Source organism: Notamacropus eugenii, chromosome 4, assembly GCF_028372415.1.
Source record: "Notamacropus eugenii isolate mMacEug1 chromosome 4, mMacEug1.pri_v2, whole genome shotgun sequence".
Lineage (NCBI taxonomy): Eukaryota > Metazoa > Chordata > Mammalia > Diprotodontia > Macropodidae > Notamacropus > Notamacropus eugenii.
The window spans coordinates 421,595,955-421,623,368 of record NC_092875.1 but is presented as its reverse complement, the minus strand read 5'-3'; the positions used below and the strand labels follow the sequence as shown (position 1 = coordinate 421,623,368).

At 38.7% G+C, this 27,414-nt stretch overlaps 1 protein-coding gene across 3 annotated transcripts in view; it reads left to right on the top strand.

Moving 5' to 3' along the window:
- OSMR (oncostatin M receptor) overlaps positions 1 to 27,414 on the top strand; it is an 83,312-nt gene that overhangs the window by 16,592 nt on the left and 39,306 nt on the right. For all 3 annotated transcript variants that reach the window (XM_072605771.1, XM_072605769.1, XM_072605770.1), the window contains 4 exons: positions 2,874 to 3,020; positions 5,190 to 5,280; positions 12,153 to 12,325; positions 25,120 to 25,291. In XM_072605771.1, coding sequence (XP_072461872.1) covers positions 5,205 to 5,280; positions 12,153 to 12,325; positions 25,120 to 25,291 — 421 coding nt within the window. In that variant the 5' untranslated portion in view covers positions 2,874 to 3,020; positions 5,190 to 5,204. The remainder of the gene's footprint in view (positions 1 to 2,873; positions 3,021 to 5,189; positions 5,281 to 12,152; positions 12,326 to 25,119; positions 25,292 to 27,414) is intronic.

Below are 27,414 nucleotides of genomic sequence, written 5' to 3'. Positions count from 1 at the left end.
ATGACTCTGGAAGAGAGAGCGAGGCTGATGACTTTGTGCAACCCTGGATTCCAGATATCACTCCATGATGTCATTGGTCCTCTCATAAAATGAAGGATGAGCAAGAATAATTCATTTACCTAAGATTAAAAAAGAACAAAATGAAATAAATAGGGACACGTAGTCAAGGGATACATGGTAGCCAGGTGGGAGATGAGGCAGCTTTCCTCTCCCTCACCGGGAAGCTTCCAACAATTTTCCTCACTGGAAATCCACTAGGAAAGAAATAAGAGAGTAGCTTGAATCTTTTGTATGTACAGTAAGTTCTGTCTGAGCACTCAGTTAAAAGACTTTACCATGTGTGGGGGAAGGGACTATATATTACAAATGCATGGAAGTAGGTTCACTAAGCAGGAACCAGACAGAACACATTTATCATGTTTCAAGAACTACCCTCAATCATCACATCTTCACTTGAAAACTGTTCATATGCTTTGACAATCTACCTATTGAGATGGCTCTTAATCCTATATATTTGCAGTAATTCCCTATATATTTTGAATATTAGACCTTTATCGAGATATTGGCTGCGAAAATTTTTTTTCTCAGTTAACCACTCCTCTTCTCACTGCATTGCTTTTGATTGTGCAAAAGCACTTCAAAATTTTACATAATTGGAATTATTCATTTAATCTATAATCATCTCTTTCTCCTGTTTAGTTAAGAATCCTCCCCTTATTTATGGGTGTGAAAGACACCTCCTTCCCTTCCTGCAGACTCCTTACCAAGAAGATGCATATGAAGACACAAAAGTCTGAGGATTTCAGGTTTCTGATCTGTGCCCAGAAATAGCAAGAAAAAAAAAGACAGAATAGGCAGCTAGCAGCTAGAGGTGAAGGACTCCTTCTCTTAGGCTCGCCATGTGCCTCTCCCACAATGACTGCTCTGGGGTTAGGAAGAAGAGAAAAATCTCCCCTTTCTCATCCTTTTCTGCACTTTCATCTAAAAGTTCAGTGGAGAGAAAATACATGAAGAAAGTATTAAAGTTGTTTTTATGGGTCATTGGAAAAGGATGGTTCTTCTTACAAGGTTTAATACCTTCTTACTCTTAGCTGCCATCATCTCTCAGCCCATCACGTGGAACTAGGAATGTCTTAATGTTAGCTAGATCCAGTTCACAAGACATGATTGTTAAATTTTCATTATGAGCATTTGCACTTCAGAAATTGGAAAGCTATGAATCAGGGCTTGACTTATTGCTTTATTGATTGTCTAGATTTAAGAGAGTGAGAGAGAAAATGTTAATAATGCACATTAAAATTAAAAGTGTGTCAGGCACGCATGTTTTTTGAAGAGCTAGCTGCTAAACATTTACTAGGTCACTCGTGCATGGGGCTCATCAAAGGAGTTCTCTGCATTTTCTTAGAAAGATGCCAGTCTGACAAAGGTCGATGATTTATAATCTCATCAAGGGAAGTTACCAAATTAATCAGCAGCTCCCTTCATCATCTCCCCTTGCACTAATAAATACAGGATCTATACCAAATAAATACAAAGTAATTAAGAATAGAGAACTAACAACTGGGAAAATTAGGAAAGGCCTTTTATAGAGATAGTACTTGAGCTGAGCTTAGGTTCCCAAGAGGTGGAGGTGACCCTCAGCCAGTTGGAAAGAGGACCTGGAGTCAGAAAAACCTGGATTTGAATCCTACCTCAAACTCATACTATGTATTGCTCTGGGCAGGTCATTTAATCTTTCTGGGCCTAAGTTCTTACATCTGTAACATGAGGGGGTTGGAACTGATGATCTTTAAAGCTCCTTCCAGCTTGAAATCTATGATCACATTATTGTTTCCTCATTTGGAAGATCATGATAATAATGTTCTATAGTATCTGCCTTACCAGAGTACTGTGAGGTACAGATAAGATAAAGCATGCAAAGCTTTTTCAAAGTTTGGAGTACTTGTACTATATAAAGGCCAGAACCTTTATGCATTATCTTAATGTCTGATAGTATGTTTTTTTAATTAACATCTACCCAATTCCTGAAAAAATTTTTTCATAAGTGCAGTGACTTCCCTCTAATTTGCATGAGTACAATGACTTCCTTCTAAGGAATAACTCTCCAGTGGGGAAATTTCAGGCATGTTGATGGATGGTGGGGGATAAGGGAAGGTATATTATATATAGGCATATATATGTATATACATATACTCACACGCTTGGATTCAAATCCTGCTTCTGTTTGTATATCTGTATCATGGTCTTTCATTTATATAGATTTTACAGATGTAATCCATAAAGACTCCGTGACTGTATAAAATGTTTTATTGATGGTCTTTTATATGTTATATGCATATATAAAGTTCTTGTGCATATATGTTTATATGTTGACATATATATAAGACCAATAAAACATTTTAAAATGGTCACAAAGCATATATGTGTGTGCATATGTATGTGTATATATGTGTGTTTTATTGTGCTTGTTCAGTCATTTCAGTGGTGTTTGATTCTTCATGACCCCCTTTGGGGTTTTCTTGGTCAAGATATTGCAGTGGTTCACCATTTCTTTCTCCAGCTCATTTTATAGATGAGGAAATTGAGGCAAACAGGGCTAAGTGACTTAATCAGGGTCACACAGGTGGTAGGTGCCTGAAGTCCACCTAGCTGCCCTAACTATCCTCACTGTGCTGTAGCATTAACTAACAGATACACATTCTGGTCACCTTACTCAGGAAAGGCAGTCATGCACATTCCCCCTCCACCCCAGTTGCACTTACATGAAAGCTCTGAAAAACCATCTCAGTCATTTAGTTGTTTTTCTTAATGAATAAATTTTACTTTAACACAGAGTGCAAATTCCCACAAACTTTTTGTTGTTCTTTTTCAAGGATGTACAAGGATCTAGACAAATAGTGAATGCAAATCCACTTTGAACAAAATCTGATTCTCTCCTGGTGCCAGCTGAAAGTATAAGTGATATATGAAAGTGATATTGACCGGAAACATATTGCAGGATAAAAAACAAATTAAAACTGGTGAGTTCAACTTTAGTCACTGAATACTGTTGTTGTTCAGAGGTCAGAGGTGGGTAGCATTTGATGATTCAGCCAAGCCTTGGCTACAAAATACTTCCCCCTACAACTTAAAAGACCAGAAACTAAGAATAACACAGTGTGGTAGAAACAGCAGTGGACTTGTAGTCCAGAGACCTGAGTTTGAATATTTGTTCTACCACCTACTAGTTCTTTACCTCTCAGGACTTCAGTCTCTTGTTTGTAGAATGGAAGGGTTGAATTTGATGACCTACAAGTTCCTTCTAGCTCAGACATGCAGAGTATGTAATCTGTCTAAAATATAGTAAGTGGTTTTAAAGAATGGAAACCCCTGTCTTTCAGTAAATAATGCTCATTTGTTATAGATAATGTTCTAGGGCATGACGGTGACAAGAAGATGAAACTTATCCTCTTAAAAGCAGCTGATTTACACTTAATTTACTTGGGGCTATTTCCCCACCTCCACCCCTTCTCATCAGTCACTCAATAAGATTTAATTAAGCACCTGTTATGCTCTAGACACTGTGCCAAGTTCTGGGATACAAAGAAAGGCAAAAGACAGTCCCTGCTCTCAAGGAGTTCACATCCTAATAGGGGAGAGAAAACACAACTATGTACAAACAAGCTATATACAAGATAAACTGGAGATAATCAACAATAGGATAGCACTAGCATTAAGGGGGATCAGGAAAAGCTTGTAGAAGGTAGGATTTTACCTGGGACAGAAGGATGTTAAGGAGGCAGAGATTAGTGAAAATGCCTTAGAGGTGAAGTTTCTTGTTTGAGGAACAGCACAGAGGTCAATGTTACTGGATCAAAGAATATATGGTGGTGGTGGTAGAAGGAGCAGGGGGAGGAGGTGAAAGAAGACTGCCAAGAGCTCTTTCTGTGGAAGCAAAGAATTGGAAATTGAGAGGATGCCCATCAGTTCAGGGATGGCTGAACAAATTATGAATGTGATGGAATACTATTGTGCTATAAGAAAGGATAAAAGTGATGGTTTCAGAAAAACTGGGGAAGACTTGTATGAACTGATGCAAAGTGAAGTGCAGAACCAGGAGGACAATTTATTCAATAACAATAATATTGTAATGACAATAAATTCTGAAAGATTTAGGAACTCTGATCAACAAAATGACCAATTACAATTCTAAAAGACTTGTGACTTGCTATATACTACCAGATAGAGAAGTGATGAACTCAGAGTACACATTGAAACACCTCTCCTCTCCCTTCCTTCTTTCCTTCCTTCCTTCCTTTTTTCCTTCCTTCTTTCCCTCCTCTCCTCCTTCTCCTCCTCCTCCTCCTCCTCCTCCTCCTCCTCCTCCTTCTTCTTCTTCTTCTTCTTCTTCTTCTTCTTCTTCTTCTTCTTCTTTTCTCTCTCTCTCTCTCTCTCTCTCTCTCTCTCTCTCTCTCTCTCTCTCTCTCTCTCTCTCCCTCCCTCCCTCCCTCCCTCTCCCTCTCCCTCTCCCTCTCCCTCTCCCTCTCCCTCTCCCTCCTCTCTCTTTTCTCTCTTCCCTTTCTTTCTCTCCTTGGATAATGCAGGAATTTATTTTGTTTTCAATGAGTGTGTGTGCGTGTGTGTGTGTGTGTGCGTGTAACAGATTTTCTTTTTCCTGCCTCTTCAGTGGGTAGGCAAAGGGGAAGAGGATGGTCAAGAATCTGGAATTGAAAATAATCTAAAATTGATTTTTTAAAAAAGCCTGCAAAGGTAGGAAGGGATCAGGTTATGAAGAGATTGGAATTCCAAATAGGGTATTAAATTTGATCTTGGAAGTGCTAGGAAGCCACTGGAGTTTCAAATTCTAAAATGTTTCTTTTGTCTCTTTTTTTAATTACTTCCCTTCACCAACTTTTGCTCTTTTAAGGCAAAAACATCAATAGGAGGCAGTGTAGTGTGTGCAAAGAGTACTGTTTCTGAAGTCAGACAACTGGGATTCAATTCCCACTTCTGCTACCTACCTTTGTCATTTTGGGCAGGTCATAACATCATTAGCCTCTAGTATTCTTATCTGTGAAATGAGGGGTTTGGACAAGATGACCTGTAAGGTCCTTTCTAGATATATGATCCTATAAATATGCTTCTACTTTTATATTTACCACTAAAATGAAAAGATTTTTTTTTTATTTTTCAAAATTTGTCTTTTTCAGGTATAAAAATAACCAATGGCTTTCTTCCCAACCCTTCAGACAGTATTTCTGTTGGCACTGATGCATGTTAGCACATGCAGAATAAGTAAAGGTAAGGAAATGGAATGAAGATTTAACTTAAAAGAACAGGAGTGATACAGTGAGAGCAAAAGGCAAATACAGGAAATTTGGCACCTACTACAGACTGTTTATTGTTAATTTTTTCACTTTTATCATATTTATTTTTGTTGTTTTAGAAGAGTCATAGGTTCTTTTAGTTCACTTAGAAAATTCCTTCGTATGGATGAGCAGATCCTACCATCAGGCTTGCTTCAGCTTGAATCCATTAACTTCTTACGTTTTTCTTTTCTATGATTTAATTCTAATGAGTTGTAAGTTCTTCTGTATCTACTACTCATTCATTATTGTCAATACTCATAATATTGTCCTTAGAGCTGATGTTTGTAAAGAGCTTTATGTTTTTTCAGAGAGTTGTCTTGCACATCGGCATATTTGACCCTCACCAGATAAGGTAAGTAGTGCAAAGAGCATCAAAAGAAACCAGTTTTACAGCTGGGAGAGATCTCAGAGTTATTTAGTCCTGTCTTTTCTTTTTATTTCATTTTTTCCCAGCCCCTTTATTTTCCTTTTTTCATTGATGCACTTTCAGTTTTACTGATGTGTTTTGTTTTTACATGACATTTACAGATTACTCACACTTTGTGAGAGCTCTCTTGAAATAAAGTAAAATTGATAAGTAATACGAATACATTTCAAATCTGTAGCACTCCCCCCATTTCTCCATTAAAAAAGATTAACTGAAATCTGTTTTCCACCTCCCATTCCCTGCCCCACTAAAGAAGAAAAAAACATGCAACAAATATGTATAATCAAACAAAACAAATTCTCTTAGTGACTACACATGTACATACACACAGATGTGTGTCTCATTCTGCACCCTAAATCTAACACCTTTATATAATGAGTAGTATGTTTCATTATTGGTCCTCTGAAATCATGAATGGATATTGTGTTGAACCAGAGTCTTATAGCTTTCAAAGCTGTATTTTTGCAGTGTTGTTGTCATCATATTGATCTAATTCTTTCATTTCATTCTTCATTGGTATATTTTAAAACCTCAGAATTGCTCATTTGCATGATATAGACACTATAAATCATTCTTCCGGTTCTACCTTCTTCACTTTGCCTCCATTCATACAGGTCTTTCCACATCCTTTTGGAATCTTTTCCCTCATTTCTTACAACATAATTTCACAGAGAACAAACCTAGGTCCAGTGAGGCGTGTAGTAACTTGTCCAAGGTTATATTCTTTCCACTGTGCCAATTCTCATACTCACTTTACAGATGAGGAAGCTAAGAATTAAGAAAATAAAATTACTTGCCCGTAAAGCTTATATGACATAGAAACATGACTCCAGTTCAAGTCTTTGGATTCCAAAATGCGGAACTCATTCTACTAAGCCTTATTGCATGTCAGATAACATCAATTATCATTATCTGTTTTTCTGGGTAAAGAGAGGCTATGTCTCTGAGTAGTCACAAGACTATTTTCCACTTTCAGCTTTGTACTGCTTCACTTTAAACTACTGAAAATGATCATGGATGAAAGTATTTGCCTCTCCCCCTGTCTTTCTCAAGCAATGACTTTCTTGGAAAAACTTTACAAATGGATACAAAAATGAACTGCACCCAGAGGTTATATAAAGTGTGGATAGCACTTTAATTAGTCTTGTACAGATTTTTTTTTGGACTTAGTAATTTATATGAACTCATCAAGTTTGCCTTGTTCTCAGGCTTGCTGGTTCCAGGTCTCCTTCTTTCTGTGTTTAGTCTATTGTTTCTCATATGATTAGACAAAGGAAACAAAAATAAGTGTTTTGGAGGGTAAGAGGACACAGGATGTCCTTCCAAAAGTCTATGTAAAAGCCATTGAAAGACACAAATTTGTTTAAAATACCATTTAAATATCCCTCCTGGAGAGATTTCTCATATACCCTGGTACATGAAAATATTACTTTTCATGGCTTCTTGGTGCTAGCAATACCACTAGAAGCTTTTGGGGCAGTTTGTGGCTGAGAACAGGAGATGGAATTTCTAACTTGTATTACAAATATCCCATATTCTCACACCTAAAATATATCTCTCCTTACCTGTTGCAGCTACTTTTTTTTTTTGAGGACTAAGATTTCTACAGAAAGAGAAAACTGGCCAGTGATGCTAAAAGCATATGCCTTAGCTTGGTGTTTTTTAACACACGAGGGGAGATCTGTGAGATAAGGGAGGACTGGGAGCCAACGCCACATCTGAATCATATCCCCAAGAGAGACAAAGATACAGCCAGTTCTCTAGAAGGGCAAGACACTTGTAACTCAGCCAGCAGAAGTTGTGGCTGAGTAACAAGTAGGGTGAGGAAGAGAGGTCTGGACCTCAAGTAAGCTATTCCTCAGGCCCCAGAAGGCAGAACAGGATGAATGATTTAAAGTCTGACAACTCCCCTGATATATCGTGCCAGGCTCTTGTCCCACCTCCTGAATTTGTGAAGATGCACATGAATTGGTCCACACAACAGAATTGTGCTACGATATGAAAAAGAGACATTTGGGGAGAGAGTCTAGAAATAGATGGGATCTCTAGCAAGATCATTGAATTGGTTTCCTGCCTCTAATCACACAGGCTTGGAAGGGCCAATTATCATCAAGTCTAGAGGTCTACAATATAGAAGATTCTGAACAAAAGAAAAGGAAGTTGGAGAAGGGAGGAAAGAAAGGGTCCAGAGAAAGGGCAGACAGGTGAAAGGTATGGGGGTGGTGTGTGAACAAAACAAAGAAAGCTTGTCAAAAGAAAGGTTGGGTTCAGGAAACCATGCTTTTTTGGACTATGACAGCACCCAAACCATAATTGTGATCATCTGTAGCTTTATTAAAGATACTGCTATTCAGTTCCCAATTCCCAAATGTAGCAGAGAAGTCTGCGTAAGAAATTTCTTGTCAGGTTTCTGAAACTTGGAACTTTTGAGAGGATCCCAAAATAGACAAATGATAAATGCTAATTATAAGCAGTTAACATCCACATACAGCACTGTCTTGTGTCATAACCAGCTATGAGCACAGGAATCCAATCCAGAGTCCAACCTGGATATCTGTATAATAATGTCATTACTGGTAGAGAAAATGAATACTCCTTGTGGGAGACGTGGAGTTGATGAGAAGAATATTCTCTTTCTCAAACTCTCACTGACTACCTCACATTTCTTTCTTAGTAAGTAATACTTAGCTTTTTATCATTTACTTTTGATTGACTGGTGCAAACCAATCACGAAACTATGATAATACAAAAAATACAAAAAAAAATCTAGTCTATCTTTAGACAGGCTTTTTGCTCTAGACATACCCTTCCTCCCACTTGTCTGTTTTCTAGAAATAATACCCCTTCCCCCTAATGGAAACTTTCTGCGTCAGTAATAGTCAACACCTTTTAGTCTGTGGAATCTGAGGAGGGAAACCAATCAGATACTCTTGCTAGAGGCTCCACCTACTTTTATTGTCCTCTTGTCTTCATTATATCTTTCTCCCACTAGGACCTAAAACTGATATTTTCTCGGGACCAAATGATGAAATGTGCTTATATAAGAATACCTTCTTGCTTAACATATCCTCCTCAATTAGTGCTTAATGAATGAAAGATACTATGGAGAATGAAAAACAAGTATGCGGCTGAATCCTCACTTCCAGTAGTTTCTGAGACGCTGCAGGGTTCAGCCCGCTTCTTGCCAGGAAGTTAGAGTCTGTTCTGTAGGCTTGTAAGGTACTTGTCCACTAGGCTCTGAAGTGCATTAGGAGAAACGTAACAGTATTTTGGCCCCTGTTTTCACTGGTCATGCTGACCATGATGCTGTGGGGGAAAAAATGTTGCCCTCCAAAACTGCACAAGGAAAGAGTTTCTTTGTCTCCTAGAGACACCACTGGTTGAATTTTAATTGCAGTTTTGATAGACAAGTTTATTTGGCATGATGCCTGGGTTTTGTGAGAGGATGAGTTTGGGCTTAGCCAAAAATTAGGAAGACTTCCTTCCCAGTGAGAGCCCTCCTTTGTACTAACCAGCCTCTTTCTTCAGCACCAGTCACAAGTCTGAGGATTTACAGCTAGTTGTCTGAGGGAGTGTGTTATAGGATAAAAACACTTGGCTGAAAAAAAAGGTTGGTATTGATGTTTGGATCATTGAAGTTTGGCCAGTTTGCGTTTATTCAAACCCTTAACCCACCCAGTTGCTGATTTTCTTAAGGAAGAGAAAACCTTTCTTTTAGAGTGATACATAGCTACAATAGGGCTTCTTGACCAATGGAGCTGTGAGGTCTTAATGGAATATTCTTGATCATGTTATTTTATAAGGAAAAGCTGCTGCTCAGGGTTTTATTTTTGCATGCCATGGTGTTGGACACATGCCTTGAATTAAATCTGATTGCTTTGTTCCTTTTTTGAGAGCTTTGGTGCATCCTTTCCTTGGTCGCTTTATGCTGCAAGCATAGTCCACTAAATTCCTAAAAAAAGAAAACCAGTGAGTTCAAATATTTTAAACAACTTTTATGAATGAGGTTTGACACAGCATACTCTAAGCAGGCTAGACTCAGCAGTTTACCATACTGTCATTCACTGTTCTCTTCTCCTTTTCATTTTCCTTTCATGCGTTGTCTTCTTCCATTAGATTAGACAAGGGCAGGGACTGTCTTTCTTTCTTTGTATTTCAGCACTCAGCGCTGTGTGTAGCACATAGCAGATGCTTAAAAATATTTACTGACTGACTGATTGACTTCTCCATTGCCAAACTATTGAATGAGTCCCTACTCTGTTGCTCACATGATCCAATATAAATTTCGTGACTCTACTTCTAAGCTAAAAATTGGGATATAGGGTCTGATAAAGGATACCAATGAAGGTATAATGGAAGGGCCACTAGGTTTGGAATCCAAGGACTTCAAGTATTTGAATATTTGTCTTAGGGAAAGAGGAGCTAAGCTCGATCTGCTTGGCTGCAGAGCAAGGAGTTAGGAACAATAAATGAGCATTGCAATGAAGCAACTTGGTGTTTGCTATAAGGAAAACAAATGGACAGGTCATCCAAAAGCAGTCTGCCTTGAGAGATCGTGAGCTCTCCCTCACTCTATATCTTCAGGCTAGAGCTAGAGATACCTACTTGTTGTTATCGTTGTAGAAGAGATTCCCATATAGGTACAGTTGGATTATATGGCCACTGAGGTCTCTTCTAGATCTAAAAATTTGTGATCCTATGGCTGCTCGATAAAACTGCCATGAGTGGATGGATGGAAATCCTCCACGTTGGCCTTTTGAAAATCCAACACACAAGAGACAGTCCAGGATGGAAAGTGTGAGGAATATTGTGGAGCATGGAGAATGTGCGAACTGCTTGGATATTGGCCTGGGAGTGAGGGAGCAGTCTAGGAATCTCCTTTGCAAAGTTATGAAAATGGGTGACTGTGTAGTACCTTCATTGTTGATTAGTCCTTACTGTTGAATCTTCTTCTCTTGGCTTGACACTGTTCTCTCCTGATTCTTTTCTTACTTGTCTGACCACTGCTTCTCAGTCTCCTTTGCTGGATCACCTTCTATCTCCTTACAGTTTTTGCTTGCATTCTTCTCTCATGATCTCATCAACTCCTGTATCATTTCTATGTATATGAAACAAATCTATTTATCAGTCCCTGGTTTCTTGCCAGAATCCCAATCTCATAGCACCAAATGCCTGCTGGATTTTTTTTAACCTAGGTGTCCCATCAGCATTTGAAATTCAACATTTATGAAATACTCTTTCCCCCTAAACCTGGCCCACCTCCCAAATTTCCTCATGTTGAAGACAACACTATTTTCCTAGTTCAGAATCACTCTTACCTCTTCTCTCTCCCTCACCTTTCCTATTCCTATCAGTTATATCTCTAGAATATGGCACAGTGGAGGGAGTGCTGGATCAGGAGTCATCATGGAAAAGACTCTAGGCTGTTTTCCAGTGTCTGACTCCCACTCCTCTGTCCCACTAGATGATGAGAAGAAAAAACTTCAATCCCATTTTAAACATTTACTCCTTACATGACCTTAAATACGTTTCATAGCTTGCTGGGCCTCAGTTTCCTCAACCATAAAATAAGAAAACTGAATTAGATGATCTTTAAGATTCATTTCAACTAGGTCCTTTATTGTTTGTACCATTCCATTTGATCTTCCAGTCTTATGATTCTCTAGTGATTTTATGTGCATTAGTTTCATTTCCCTAGGTAGAGCACTTTTTCTTGTCCTCATTTTATATTTCACATAATGCCTAGGTTAGTGATGAATACTTAGGAGATGATTAGTAACTTTTTGATTGATAGAGGTGTTAATTCTGGTGCAGTGATCCGTGTGCTGATACTTAGAAACTGCTTGGACTATTATAACTGAAAGGACACTTATGCATCATCTCGTCCAAATCCTTCAGCTTGTAGATAAGGAAGCTGAGGCTCAGAGAAGTGGAAGGAGAAGTGTCTAAAGAAGTTAGTAAGTAGCAGAACTGGAATTCCAATCCAGGCCCTTTGTCTGCAAATCCCATGCTCTTTCTAACAAACTACACTACCTTGAGATGTGTCCTCCTTTCATATCTCCTTAAAGCCTGTAAAGTGCTAACTTCTGACAAAAAAATAAGAATTTCCAATTTTCCCCCCCAGAAACATGAAATAGTATTAGCAATTGCACTTTCCCAGCTACAGATTTCCAAATCTACTGCAATTTGCACCCCTACCCCCACCCTGTGCAGTTTCACTGTTTTTCAGTTTTAAGAATTGAGCAGTTATTTCTTAGAAGAAAGAATAACTGAGATGAATGGTTTAATCTTGCCAGTGCAAAAAATGGTCAATTTAATTTGTGCAATTATTTATACATGCTTGACTGATTTTTCCATAATTCACTTTTGTCTTTCAGGGTCATTTGAAAATTTAATATATCCTGTTGAATCTATTAATGTTTCCATCCGTTCTGATGAACAGTGCTTGGATATAGAATGGGCTGTTCCCCCACATGCTTATACATGGAATTTAGCAATGATTTTCCAAATAGAAATCAGCAGAACCACATCAAACAACACTGTTGAGAATGTAAGTATTTTTAAATGGTATTTTTTTCTGTCATTGGGGAAAAAAGCACTCTGGAGTGTTTTGTACAGCTCACATTCGCATTAATATTTTCACTATAAATGAAACCATGGAATGAAGGAAGTTTCAGCTCAATGCAAGGATGACTCAGGGTTTCTCCTGACTGGGGAAAGTGAAGGAGTTGGCTGATTTTATCTTATCTGCACTTGAGGGCAACAAGAACTATCTCATGGGATGCTTGATTATCTGCCCTTGAGGTGTTCATCGCCAGCACTTGTTTAAAAAAACTAACAAGAAGAGTATTGCAATTTAAGTTCAACATCTGTTAAAGATAAAGAAGAGGTAGAGAAATTCCATTAAGAACTTACAAAGCTGCTTCAGACAAAGTCCACGTGTGCATTGATGAGAGATGGCTTCATGGGGAAGGGTAGATCTTTGGGAAAGTGCAGAGAAGAGGAAAAGAAGGTAGGGCAGACATTGCTTGATTTTCACAAGAAGGGAGAAGGTGGAGTTTGTAAGCTAGGACCCTGTGAGCTTGACTTCTGTTCTGGCAAAGTTCTAGAAAGCTCAGTGTTCAGGAAGGCACAAAGGCACAGAGAGAAGGCATAGCTAGTGAATCAACTAAGAAAAAGAGATCCAGCATGTCAGCACCAATAACAAGTTGTGATGGGCTGACTTCATTACTAAACCGGCAGAGTTGAGGAATGCTCTAGGCATAATTTATCTAAAATTCAAAAAAAAATACAAGAGAGACTTGTATACTATTATTGGGAATGAGGAGAGATGTAGGCTCAAAGATATTTCAGTTACGGGAACTCAAAAGTGATTGAATTGAGTCAAGTTAATAACCATTAATTAAGTACCTACTATGTGCCAGGTACTGCAGTATGTGCCAAGAATGTAAAGGGAAGGGAAAAAACAGTTACCGCCCTCAAGGAGCTCATATTCTAAGGGGTGAGACAACATGTAAGCAACTATATACTTACAAAATACAGGGTAAATTGGAGGTAATCTCAGAGGAAAGGCACTAGTATTGAGGGGAATCAGGGATGTCTTCTTTGAAAAGGTGAGATTTTAGCTGAGACTTGAAGGAACTTGAAGGAAGAGGCAGAAATAAGAAGAAAGAGCATCCTCAGAATGGGGAATAGCCATTTTCCTGTGTGAAAAGTCAGAGAGATGGGAGACAGAGTTTTGTGTGTAAGGGATAGCAAGGAGCCTAGTGCTATCGGATTGTAAAGTATGTGGATGGGGAATAAAATGTAAGAAGGCTAGAAAGGTAGGAAGGGTTTGGATTATGAAAAGCTTCAAAAGTCAAACAGAGAAGTTTTATGTTTTATTCCAGAGAGAATAGGGAGCCATTAGAATTTATTGGGGAGTGACCCAGTCAGACATACTCTACAGGAAAATCACTTTGGTAGCTGAGTGAAGGATGAACTGAAGTCGGGAGAGATTTGAGGCAGGGAAGCCAACTGGAAGGCTATTGAAATAATCCAGGCTTGAGGTGATGAGGGCTGGCACTATAGTGGTCTTCATGTCAGGGGAAGGAAAGGGCCATATATGAGAGATACAAAGGCAAAATCAGTAGGAATTGACAACTGACTGGATAATGGGGAGTGAGAGAGTGAGAAATGGAGGATGATGCCTAGTTTCTGAGTCTGGATGAATGAAGGTAACCATAAGAGCAGGGGAACTTATCTGTGGGAGTGAGGACATGTCTCCTGACCACGAAGTCAAGATCTTACCTTTGAGTTTTGAGCTTTATGGGCCAGACACACTGGCCTTCTTTCACTTCTTCACTCATACTATTCCATCTCCAGTCTCTGTGGCTTTCATTGCCTATCCTCATGTCTGTATTTTTTCATCTTTATCTCTTAAAACTTCTCATTTCCTTTAAGATCCTACTCAAGCCCCACCTTAGTTATGAAGTCTTTTCTGCTCCTTGAAGAAGCTAGTATCTCTGCCCAACAAACCACTTTGAATGTATCTTGTATGGATTTGCGACATATTTGTATATGTATATGTCATTTCCCTGTTAGAATTTTAAGCTCCTTGAGGGCAAGGGCTATTTCACTTTTGCTTTTGTGTCCTTAGGGCCAGACTCTTAATAAATGCATGTCGATTGATTTTTAGAAGGACTAAGAATAATTCCATATGGGCCCAAAGTCTAGAAAACCCTCCTTCTATCCCTGGATTACCTTCTTGAACCCAGCTGAGATACTTTCATGAATCTAAAATCTCATCACTGGAATTATTCCCTTCACCAATTCAGGACCACCCTATCTATGTCTTCTCATTCAGTATGATTCCTGTTCATGCTTTTCTATTAATCTTCTCCAAAAAGATCTTTCCAATATGCTGAAGGTCTTCCTCTTGTCTCTTTAATTTTTTTAGTCACCCATGCAGTCCCTACTGAAGCCATTAATCTGTTATCACTCAGTACATGAATGGTCTTTCCCCATTATATAGGTCCTCAATATCTTTTACGCTGTTGCTTGCATTGAAGTCATGGCAAGTAATATGCAGCAGCCTACTTTGTAGCATCTTGCCATTGTAAGGGACCTCAAAGGCCAGCTCATCCAACTAGGAATCCAGCAAAATGTGTGACTGAATTCTACCACAATGATGACAAGGAATCTTCTACTGGAAGACATCCAGTGAGGCAGAATTCACCATGCCTTTCCCTCGTTCCACCACTGCCAATAAGTCTTCTCCAGGTTAAAATTCCACATCTTCTTCAATCAGTCCTTCTATGGATTCTATTGATTTCCAGTCTCCTGAGCACCCTGATAGCCCTTCTGTGGACATGCTAGTATTCAAACCTCTACCTTCTGACATGAGTACACCCAAGATGGAATTGGATAGTGCAGAAAGGATATTTGTCCCAAGTTACATGTTGGCCCTTCAGAAATCTTTAGTTCTATGCATTCACCATAACACCACAGAAATGTTTCTGAAAGTATTTTGTGGAAACTGAATTTTTATGAATTTAGTTATTCAGGCACATGAAGGGACTTTGCACTTAAAGAAGTACTATGGTAAATCCCTTTAATTAACCTGTCTTGTAAATCCTAGTTTATTTATCAAGTTTCCTTCCAGTAAGCTGCACTTGGACTTTTAATCCTGATTTGATATTCCCAGTGCAGTAAGGATTGTTGATGAAATTTGGGCAAATTTAATTTCCTAGAAATTGAAACCTCTTTTCTCAGCCTTTTTTTTTTTTTTATCATCAGCAAATAACAGTGAATCAGCTCCTAGGGAGAAATTATTTTTTTCAAATTACTAGATGAGATGCTAAAGCACTTATCTATTTATTTTGTGAATTTATTCCTTGGAAAATATTGGCAGTAAAGAAATGGGTTTTATCACAGAGAGTGGTTTGGGATTGTTAAAAAGCATTATGCAGTTTCCCAGATGTGATCCATCCCCATTTCTTCTACTATCCTATTCTGGCCTAGATCATTGTCCATCTCTAGATATGTGTCTAACCTAAATTATTCTAATTGAATATTTAAGAATTTTAAAAAATTATCTTATTGTTTGAAATCAAGGGAAGCAATTATTTAATAAATCAGGACTAACCATTTGATTAATTCAGGTAATTCAAGCTATCCGCCAACATTCTTTCTAGGTTACCCAGACAATGTTGTGGTACTAGAAATGTTCTACTTTCACAGTTGATTTGACAGCAACCAAGTCTTCATATTTCATTCCCACATTACTACTTTCAGAGGGGCAGCGAAGTGGTGCAATGGATAGAGCACCAGTGCAGGAGTCAGGAGAATCTGAGTTCAAATCTCACCTCAGACACTTGACACTCACTAGCTGTGTGACGTTGGGCAAGTCACATAACCTCAACTGCCCTCATCCTGGGTCATCTCCAGTCATCCTGATGAATATCTGGTCACTAGATTCAGGTGGCTCTGGAGGAGAAGTGAGGCTGGTGACCTGCACAGCCCTCCCTCACTCAAAACAAAGTCAAGTACAAGTCATGTCATTATTTCTTTGATGGCATGGTCTTCTTTGTCAATGAAGGATGAACACATACTACTTTCAGCAAATCACAGGATTTTAAAGTTGGAAGTCACTTTGGTGGCCATCTATTGCAATCATAAAAGAGAATCCCCTCTACAACATACCTGGTAAGTGGTCATGTAGGCTCTTCTTGGAGACTTCTAATGAAATGGAACCCTCTACATTCCCATTCCACTTTTGGACAAAACTTAACTATTAGGAAAGTTGTTTCCATACATCATCTCTAAATTTTTCCCCTTCACAGCTTTTATCTCTTACTCCTGGTTCTGCCCTAGTGACCAAACAGAACAAATCTAAATCCCTTTTCCACAGAACAGCCCTTCAGATACTTAAAAAAGGCTATCATGCCCTCTACCCATAATCTTCTTTCCTTCCAACTAATGTCCCCAGTTCCTTCTCACCCATCTTCATGTGAAATGAATTCAACCTCCTTCATAATCCAGGTTGTGCTTCTCCACATGCTCTTTAGCTTATCAATCTTGTTCCTAAATTGTAGGACCCTTTATTTTTTATGCTATGAATGCAGACCCGGAAATTGCTGAGTGTTTTCTGGGATTGAGAATTTAGGACTGATACAAGATCTTATTAACAGATTTTCTTGAAGTTTATTTTCCATAAAGAGAAGTTGTCATGAATTCTGATTTTCAAAAACAAATATTTTCAGACTATGTGTCCTGAATAGGCAGCATGACTTGTGAATAGAGAGCTGGCCTTGAGTCAGGAAAATCTGGGTTCAAGTCCTGCCTTAGACACCTATCACTCACTGTCCCAGGCAAGTCTTAAAAACTATAAATTTCACAGAAGGTGTCTACCCTACATTGTTAGGAGTTTCCTGTCTTGGATTATCTGTCACTTGACTCTCACCACTACAATTATCTCTTATTTTTATGTAGATCTATACCCAGAGTTCTACTGGGCTGCTGCCACGTGTGCCATCTTGTTACTCTTCTGCAGACCCATTCCATCCATTGTAGAGCATCAATCGTGAATAATGGGTTAATAGTCTTATTAAGCTTAGAAGCTGATATATAGTCTGATTTAGTCTTCAGAATAAAGCTTTTGTTTTAGTGTTCCATAGAGTACTTCCATAAACATATTTAATAAATAGCAAGAGTCTGTGAAACAATTTGTTGAAAGTCTCATCACTAGAAGGGCCCAAGTCAAGCTAATATTTCACTAATAAAATATCTACCTTGGGAGCATATCTTTTAAAAAAAAATCATACCATGATTGGGGTGGCATGTGATTTCCATTCACAACTACACAAAAGTCAGAAAAGCTCCATTAGTCATCCGTAGAGGACAGGCTCAGTGCTCACAAAAAAGCCACTGTAAATGAATGCATCACAAATTATGTTGCATGATGGCACATACCATCCTTGTGGCTACCATTAGTGACAAAGTTTTCTTAGGTAACATTGGAGCACAATGAAACCATTTGCTCTTATTACATAATGAACGGTATATAATTTGAATATCTGGTCATAAAGGACATAATCCAAATAATACAACAAAGTTAAAGCCATTACAGGTCCCATTTCTCTGTGTGGGGAGGGGGGGAAGGAAGAATTGGTACAGGTGTGTGCTTGTGTGGTCAGTGCTTATAGGTAAGAGTTCACTAAAATATTCATGCATTTGTATATTGCTTTCTGTGAGCAGCCTGAAAAAGTGGATATGGGGCAAAGAGGAGACTATGTTTGGTGTGGCCTCTTGGCTTCCCTTTATTTCTATGTAGGGCTCTCCTTACAGATGAGAAACCTGAGTACAGAACGAACCCTGCTTTGGTGTCAAATTGGCTCGTTGTCTCCTTTTTCTGTTCATAAAAGAAGAAGAATGGAGGAGGTACCTGCCTACCACGTAGCTCGGGGTGTTTTATAGGAGAGAATAGGAACACATGAGAAGTGATAATAGAATATAGTGGGGAAAGTACTGGCTCTGAGATCTGGAACTGAAGTCTTGGCCCTGCTGTTTACTTTCTACTTTTAACTTCTCTGGGTCTCAGTTTTCTTCTCTTTAAAATGATGAAGTTGAACTGTGTGATCTTTAAAGTCTCTTCCAGTTTTAAATCTGATTTTTGAGCATCCACTGTCTATTATGGCTCTTTGCTGCTAGAGATACAAAGAAACTGAACCATAGACATTCATGGAACTTAGTCTAGTTAAAGGGGTCAGCCATGTATGTAAATAGCTTCTATAAAGCAGTACATTTCATAATCTGCGTTATGTTCTCCACAACGCTATCTCACCTTTGACTAAGCTATAAACTCCTAGAGAGTGAGAGCCTTATCTTAAGCAAACTTTATGTCTTTCTCAGCAACTAGTACAATTATGCTCTGCATACTGCAAGAGCTTAATAAATGTTTGTCGTATGTGTATTTGTATAGGTAGTGGGAATTTAGGGGTAGGAGAGACAATCAAATAAGGCCCTTCTGGAGGAGGTAGGGTTTGAACAAAGCCTTGAATATTTGCTTGATATTTGGTGAGTAGAGATGCAGGGAAAGGCAGGGGGAACAATTTAAACATGGGTATAGAGATGGGAAAATACCACTAATATCTGGAGACCAGATAGATCAATTAGAGAGTTCACATAAAAAGGTTATGAGAGGGGTAGGTAGGTGGTGCAGTGAACAGAGCCCTGGCCTTGGAGTCAGGAAGACCTGAGTTCAAATCCGGCCTCAGATGTTTGATACTTATTAGCTGTGTGACCTTGGGCAAGTTACTTGACCAGAGTTGCCTTGCCTTCTCCAAAAAAAAAAAAAAGAAAGAAAGAAAGAAAAAAAGAAGGGAAAAGTTATGAGAAAAGGTTGGAAAGGTCTGATTATAAAGGGTAACTAAGGAGTTTGAGCTTTATCCTTGTAGACTATTGAATGTTGAGCAAGGCAATAGTAACCTGATCAAAACTATATTTTAGGAAGATTTAACCCAAAGTTACTAGTTCAATTCATAGTTAAAATTAAACATGTTGCCCCAAAAGAACCCTATTAGATGTCCCACATGTGACTGTCGACTACATAGGGTGGGCTGCCCTTTGTGATCACCGTTCCTAGGTATCAACTTTGGCTGGATGGTAAGAACCAGAGGCTTGACGGAGTATTTGTTGGATGATTGATTAGAAAGGAACAAATAATGCCTTGTGAGTACCTGTGAATTTCTTGTATGCCACAGGAGAACTATCGCATAAGTGAAAGTTTTGACTGCCTTGACCCAAGATTTCCCAGAAAGGAATTATTTCCTATTGTGTTATTTCTTGTGTTATTTTCTATTTAAAATATATTTCTATCTAAAAAAACTTCTACCATATTTTTTAAAAAGTAGATCAGAACAAATAAATTAATAATTAAAAATAGATGAAAAATGTAAATAAGAGATAAAAAAATTCTCACTTCTTTACACAGGCAGGACACTATACTATGGTTTTGTTTTTCTCCTTTTAAAAAAATTGTCATTTTAAGGGTTATAAGAAGCAGAGAGAGAAAATATACTTGGAAATGAAGGTGATGTAAAAACAAAAATAAATAAATAAATATTTCATGAAATGGAGAAAAAAAAAGGTAGGTCCATTTACCAAGCACTTATTAAGATTGTGTGCTATGTTAGGTATATGGTTACAGGTTGTTGTTGTGTTTGTCCTTCGTTCTCGAAGAGAACCATGACATCAAGGTAATGACATAACTTGTACTTGACTTTGATTTGAGTGAGGGAGAGCTATGCAAGGTCACCAACCTCACTTTCTTCTCCTGAGCCATCTGGGTCCAGTGGCCTGATATTCATGTGGTGCAATGTGGAATATATAGTAAATACTTAATAAATGCATGTTAACTGGTAGCAGTATAGCACTGAGAAATCTGGTTCCCTGGGCGTCTTTGTATGTCTCTGGTCATCTGTGATGTCTCTGGGACAAATCTTGTTCTACGGAGGATACTGCAGCATACTGGAGGTCTTAAGGCATAAAATAATATAAAATAATAAAATAAAGGCATAGTATAAAGGAGTAGGAAGAAGGGCAGTGGAAAGAGGACTGGGTCTTGGGAATCATAGGGTCTGGATTCAAAGCCCTTGTAGCTCTAGACCAATGGCCCTACAATGGCTTTATGTCTTAAGATCTTCAAACCTTGCCCTGTTCTCTCAGGCATGCCTACGCCAGAGGTCACAGAACCTTTGTAGTATGAGGTTGTGGAACACTGACACACACATGTATATTGTATCTCCAACTAGTTTTTGGGAAACTGCCTTATTATCATTTTTATTTCCCTCTCCTAGAGCTGTGCCTGTACATAGTACATGTCTAACTCTTTATGACCCTATAGATCATAGCACACCACTGTTGTCTATAGGGTTTTCCTGGCAAAGATACCTCAGTGGTTTGCCCTTCTTTTTCCAGTGGATTAAGGCAAACAGAAGTTAAATGACTTGCCCAGGGTCACACAGCTAATTAGAGTCTGAGGTCAGATTTGAACTTGGGTCTTCCTGACTCCAGGTCTGGCGCTCTATCCACTTAACCACCTAACTGCCTCAAAAATTAAATACTCAGGAATATTTGTTGTCAAATGTAAAACATGGTCCCTACCTTCAAGGACTTTATGATCTCATTGTAGAAACTGCCAAGTTAGACATGAAGTTTTCTGTTGTAGTCTCTCTGTTCTCATTTTCTTTTTTGAAAATTTCAATTATTATTTTATTATTTGAATTATGTTCATATCATTTTAAGGGAAATTAGTCATGAGTTGCCAGTGCTTGGAAAAATCACAATATCTAATAGAAGGTCTTAAAGTGCAAAAAAGTAAATACAGTGAATTAATAATGAAAGCTTTCTTTGTCCACTTTGTGTTGCCTCTGGTACTTACCTCATTCAGTTGCCCAACAATATTTTAAATTGTATTAAATTCTTTGCTTTGCTCATTTAAAATTTTTATAAGCTTTTATTTGTGTGTGTGTATGCAGGGTTTTTTAGCCATTTTTCTTTTATTTAGTAGTTTTCTCTCTCTCTCTCTCCCCGCTCTCCTCTCTTTATTTCTCTCTCCTTTCTATCTCTTCTAGACTCTGGCACTTACTAGCTTTGTGACTCTGGGCAATTCCCTTAATTTAGGCAACTCCTTAGATCTTACCTACTAAGTCAGGGGTGGGTAATCGGACTTGAGGCTGCATGTGGCCCTCTAGATCCTCAAGAGGGGCTCTTTGAATGCAAACTTCACAGAACAAATCCCCTTAATAAAAGGATTTGTTCTGTAAAATAAGTTTCCACCTCCCTCCCCCACCCCATCTGTCCATGACTTAGATAAGTTGTAATCTGTGTTGGTGGAGGGAATTTCCACCCTGGTAGTTCTTCTCTTTCAAAATCACAGATCCTTTGTGTTTGTTTTTTTATGAGAAGTCTGACTTCTTTGGATCCTGTCACTTTGATATCTTGGATTCATCTTAAGACATTAATTTTAATGAAATGTATCTAAAACTCCCGTTATTTTAGAGTAAGCACAAAAAATCCCCATGGTTATTTTCTAAAATATCTTACCCTTGATATCCACTTAATTATAAATCAAAATTTTAAAAAGCAGTTCCCCATGTTTCAGGAAGGTTCTACCCATAGAGAAAAGGCACTTGAACTGTGGGATGATCCAATAGGCAGCTACTGCCACAAATAACTTTAACCGAGGATATTGGGTTCTCTTCCACTCTGAAGCAAGACATGGATAGTAGATAAAACCAGGAAGAGGGCAGACCTCTCTACTGTGATTCTTTTTGTTTCTTCATTTTATTCGCTTTTTAAAATTTTGTTTTTCAATTAATAATTAGTTTTTCTTCCTCTCGTATTTCTCCTCTCCAGTGTAAGAGAAAAAACAAGCTCCTGTAACAAATATGCATAGTCTAGTAAAATAATTTCCAAAAATGAATGTCTCATTGTGAATCTTAAATCGATCATCACTGTTTCAAAAAGCAGGCAGCCTGCTTGTCACTGGTTCTGAAATGGCTGGTGGCTGTTGTGTTGAGCAGAGTTCTTAAATCTTTCAAAGTTGTTTGTCTTTACAATGTTGTTGCAGAAATTGTTATTCTGGTTCTACTGACTTCATTCTGCATTGCTTCATATAAATCTGTGACAAATAAATGCAATAAAGATAAATTGAGATACATACTTCAAGCAAAATCCGTTTATGAACAGCGATGCTTATAACTGTTAACAAACTGGATCGGACTGACTGCCAAATTATGGTCAGCTACCCTAATGAAAACAGGGAGATCCTTTTTATTAACACATAGGAATGGGGGAGTGGTCTGGGTAGTTGGAGAGCATTACAATTGGTTGCACTAGGAAAAGTGGATTGGCGTTCAGGTGTGGCTAATCACACCTCTCTCTGACAATTAAGAAATGTTCATTGTTTTATGGAACTCATCTGGAACTACCAGCTGTGATCTCCCCTCATTGTACAAAGACAGGTAAGGACAGATGGCAAGTCTTTTTGGAGCGGGGAGAGGAGGGCAACTCCAGGTTAAGCTGGTTGGGGCTTATAGACAACAAGCAGATATCCCAGGGTCTAACTGAATAACAGCATTCCCTTTAAAATAATTCAGGCTAGGAAAGACCACAAATCTGAGCAAAGTGAGTTCAGGCAGAAACTAATAATTAGACAGTCATACAGTATAAAATCAATTATGTTATAAAATAATATAGTAAAAATCACAAGTAATATTCATTTTTATCTTTTCACACCCAGGTACCTCTGGAAACATTCCTTTTATCATTTCTTGCAGCCCCATAGTATTCTATTACACTCACAGACCATCATTTGTTCAGGCATTCCCCAGCGGATGAGCAGTCCTTTAATGTCCTACTCTTTGCCACTACAAAAAGAAGTGCTATAAATATTTTGGTACATAAAGTTTTTGCTCTTCTCTCTTGGGTCCCAGTGGTGTATAGACATGGTAGCAGCATATGCAGTTTATTAGTGCCCACTATGTGCCAGGCAAACAATAGTGTAAATCTCTCTCTCTCTCTCTCTCTCTCTCTCTCTCTCTCTCTCTCTCTCTCTCTCTCTCTCTCTCTCTCTCTCTCTCTCACACACACACACACACACACACACAGAACTATGTGTGTATATATATATGTATACACACAGGACATATGGATATATACAGGAAAAATTGCAATTCATCAGCAGAGGGAAGGCTAAAAGGGGGTCTTATAGAAGCTGGAATTTTAATTGGATTTTAGCTTGAAGAAAGCCAGGGAAGCTTGAAGATAAGGAGGGAGAAGATTCTAGGAATGGGAGACAGCCAGTGAAGATGTCCAGAGTCAGGAGATGAAGTGTCTTATTTGGGGAACATCCAGGAGACTGATGATACAGGATCACAAAGTACATGGAGGTGGGGAGTAAGTGTGTGGTTGTAAGGTGTAAGAAGACTGGAAAGGTGTGTGAAGGGAGCAGATGATGAAGGGCTTTGAATGTCTGTAAGCGCAAGAAGAGTGGGATTTTAGTTGTTTTCTTTTTGGAGTTAGGTTTCCCAGGCTCAGGCTAAATTGCCAACATCTGATGGTCCAATTTCCTTTGAACCTGGTAGTTCACAGCTGTACTGAGTCACGTGGGTTATGATACCTTCTGGCTCTGAGTCTATTAGGTGAAAACTGTATCCTACTGGGAGGTTGATATTTTACTTTGAGGGGTTTTGCTTATGAGAAGGACCTTTTGATTTCCTGGATAGGACTTTAGAGTAGCTATTAAGAGACACTCCCCAAATACTCAGATGTTGTTGGTGCTTCCCCCATCAGGGGGTGTATGTAGATTGTTGTATTACTTTGTCAGACAGTTGGAGTCCTTGCTGTTGATCTTTGTGCTAATTTTTCTGCTTATATTTTCTGTTTGTATTTCTCCACGTTCAGGGTGTTAACCTTTCCCCTGAACTAGTGAATGACTCATATATGTTTAATTAAAGAAGGATTGTTAATCCCTTTGAAGCTATCTTTCCTTTAAAAAGCAGATCAAAGAACCTATGCTAGCAGGCCATCCTGGGTGTGCTTGCTAATACAACATCAGACAGAAGATTTTATATTTGATCCTGGAGATGATGGGAGCCTAGTAGAGTTTTTGCTGTGACAAATGGTACACATGGTTTGTTGTTGGGGAGACACTTCCAATTTACTTTATGTTCTTATGTGGCTATAGAGCTAAGAAGGGAAGTAAGAGAGCCTGGCAAGAGCTTCTCTTAGGAGAACAGAACAGAACAGGGCGCAGTGGATGGCTATGTTAGGTATCCTGTGGGAATTACTTATACCTTTATCTGCTCTGTAAGCTGTCAAAGATCCCACCCGTAGAGTCACCCCAAGACCTGGGAGGTAACTTCCCAAAATCAGCAAATGGCTGCGTCCTGGATAGTAGCTTCTGAACCTTTCTTTAGACTCTCAGGCATGCTTATGTTAGGAAGACAGCAATATCTGCATTCTGACCGCTAACAAATTAGAATGGATTGAGAATGAGAGAGCTTCAATGGTTTGACCTGTCACAATGTTCTTATAGTTTGGAACTGGCTAACAGCCTCTTCACGCCATTCTTGGACTTATCATTTCTCTTATCTCCACAGTTTTCATTCTCACCATCAGGAGGGGAGCCAGTCTCCCTTGTTTGCTAGCAACAGGTTTTATGTTTATTTTTCAATCCAGCACCACTTTGTGGCAGTTAAGACATTTTATTGTTCAGTATAGAGCTTGTTATTCCAACCCAACTTTGATTCTGAAGATCTACTGGTTTTGACATTCACTCTCCATTTCTTTATTTTTCAGAAAAATTATACCACAACTTTGAAGTCTAATAAAATTCTGCAATGGTGTTGGCATTCAGCTCTCCCTTTAGAATGTACTTCTCATTTTGTAAGAATCAGAAGTATGGTGGATGATGAAAGATTCCCAGAGTCTAGGATCTGGAGTTCCTGGAGTCAATGGGCGAAATTGAAGGGTAAGAAGATAAAGGCTTTTAAAACATAGTCTTCTAATACTAGGTGATTCACAGCCAGATGGGTGTTCAAATTGACAACACTAGAGGTTTCCATGGATCGTTGCTCTAGATCTGGAAGGGATCTCATTTTGCACATGAGGAAACTGAGGACCAAGGAAAGTGACTTGTCCAAGTTCCCATAGGTAGGAAACATCGCAAGTAGGATTTGATCACAACTGGGATCAAAACACTTTACAAACTGTGAAGCACCACATACAAGTGAATCGTTAGTTTTGACATTTTTGTTTTAATTGATGATGTTATTATCATTCTTTTTCTTCTATGTGTTAGTAAGGGACCTCCAAAGACCTACCTATGCCCAAGTCTTTCACCCACCATTAAAGCCATTTCTTTGGGTTATGGCAATTTATCTTCAGGAGAACTGAAAGGTAAGTGTTATCTAGGAAGAACAAAACACGAACCCATTAACACCCTAACAGGGTTAGTTTATTAAGCGGATTCACTTCAGGAAGCTGGACGTTGAAGGAATAAAGTCCATCCATACACATTTCGATAGGGTAGTGTTGCTGGAGTTTTGGGGAAAAGTCTGTTGGGTAGAATGGTTGTCTGAGAAGCAAAGGGAAGTCAGTTAGCAGGGGAGCAGACAGGGGAGAAGGCTTGAGCAACATGAAGAAGATTCCAGTTGCTGGTTGTCTGGAGCCAGAAGCAGTTTAGTCTACTTCACACTTGGCTAGTGCCCAGCGGACAGCCGTGTGTCAGTAGCCACTGCAGAAACCTGAGACTTGATCATTTTAATAGCTCTCTTGAACTCACTGGTATAATATATCCAAATATGTAACAACTTTCATAACTTGGATATATTCATTGTGTTGGTTTTCCAGGTTTTTTCCCACCCCCTCTAATAGTTTAAATAAACAATATCCTTTCCTGTAAAGGGTAACTTGCTTCTTATAAACAGGAAACAGCTGGCTCAGAAAGTCAGTGATAGGTTTAGGGTTGCTTTGTCATCCTCTGAGGAATTTCATGTATCTGGTTAATGAGAAGAGGGATCATATGGTTTCAAAATCTTTTTTAAAAATTATGGTTTTCATTTGTCTTCGGCTCCTAACCTCCATTCCTTTGCAGAGGTGTTTTGTTCCTGGGTATAGAATAGTATATGTGTCACATTTTTGATATATCAAATAATAATTTTGCTGACTTCCCCCTTCCTCCGAAATCCTTTATTCTAAGGTGTAGCTCTTTGGCAGGGAAAAGGAAGAATTATTCAGAGGGAAATCTAGGTGATGTAAAAACAAAAGATAACAATAAAAATCTATGAAAAGTTATGCTAAGTTTCTTTGACACAAATAACCTGATAATTTAAGGTTATGTGATAGTAGTACTTCCTTAAAAGTATTATATTAAAATGCTCATCTAAGTCATCATTAGAGAGTTGAGGATTGTCATAAGTAGTAATGATGCTATCACTAGCACAGTTTCAGCTGCATTTGCCATATTTTGGTCTTTTTTTTACTGGAAAATTTCTGACAGCCTACCATTCTAAAAATATCTTAATCAGCAAACATTTATTAAGTACTCGGCTAGTTCTAGGCACTGTGCTAAAACAAAAGAAGTCCCTGCACCTTAAATAACTTACATTTAATGAAGGACACACACACACACACACACACACACACACACACACACACACACACACATACCCCTATGTTTGTCATTAGAACATATAAGATAAATACAGAGTAGACAGAAAGCAGCTTTATTGGGGATGGCAGGAGTAGCTGGGGGAACCAGGAAAGGGCTCCTGGAAGAGTTCTGGCACACTAACTTGAGATGAGTCTTAAAGGAACCATGGATTCTCTGAGGAACAGTTGAAGAGAACATTCTAGGTATGAAGAGCTGCCAGTGCCAAGTCGCAAAGGCAGGAGATGGATCCTTGTTTGTGAGGAAGAGCCAAAAGCATGACTGAATCCTAGAGCTTGTGGAGAAGCAGAAAGGGGCCAGGCTGTGAAGAGCCTTAGACACCAAACAAAGGGACTCTATTGGATCTTGGAGGTGACAAGGAGCCACTGGAATTTATAGAGCAGGGTACTGATAGGACAAAACCTTTGCTTTCGAAAAGTCTT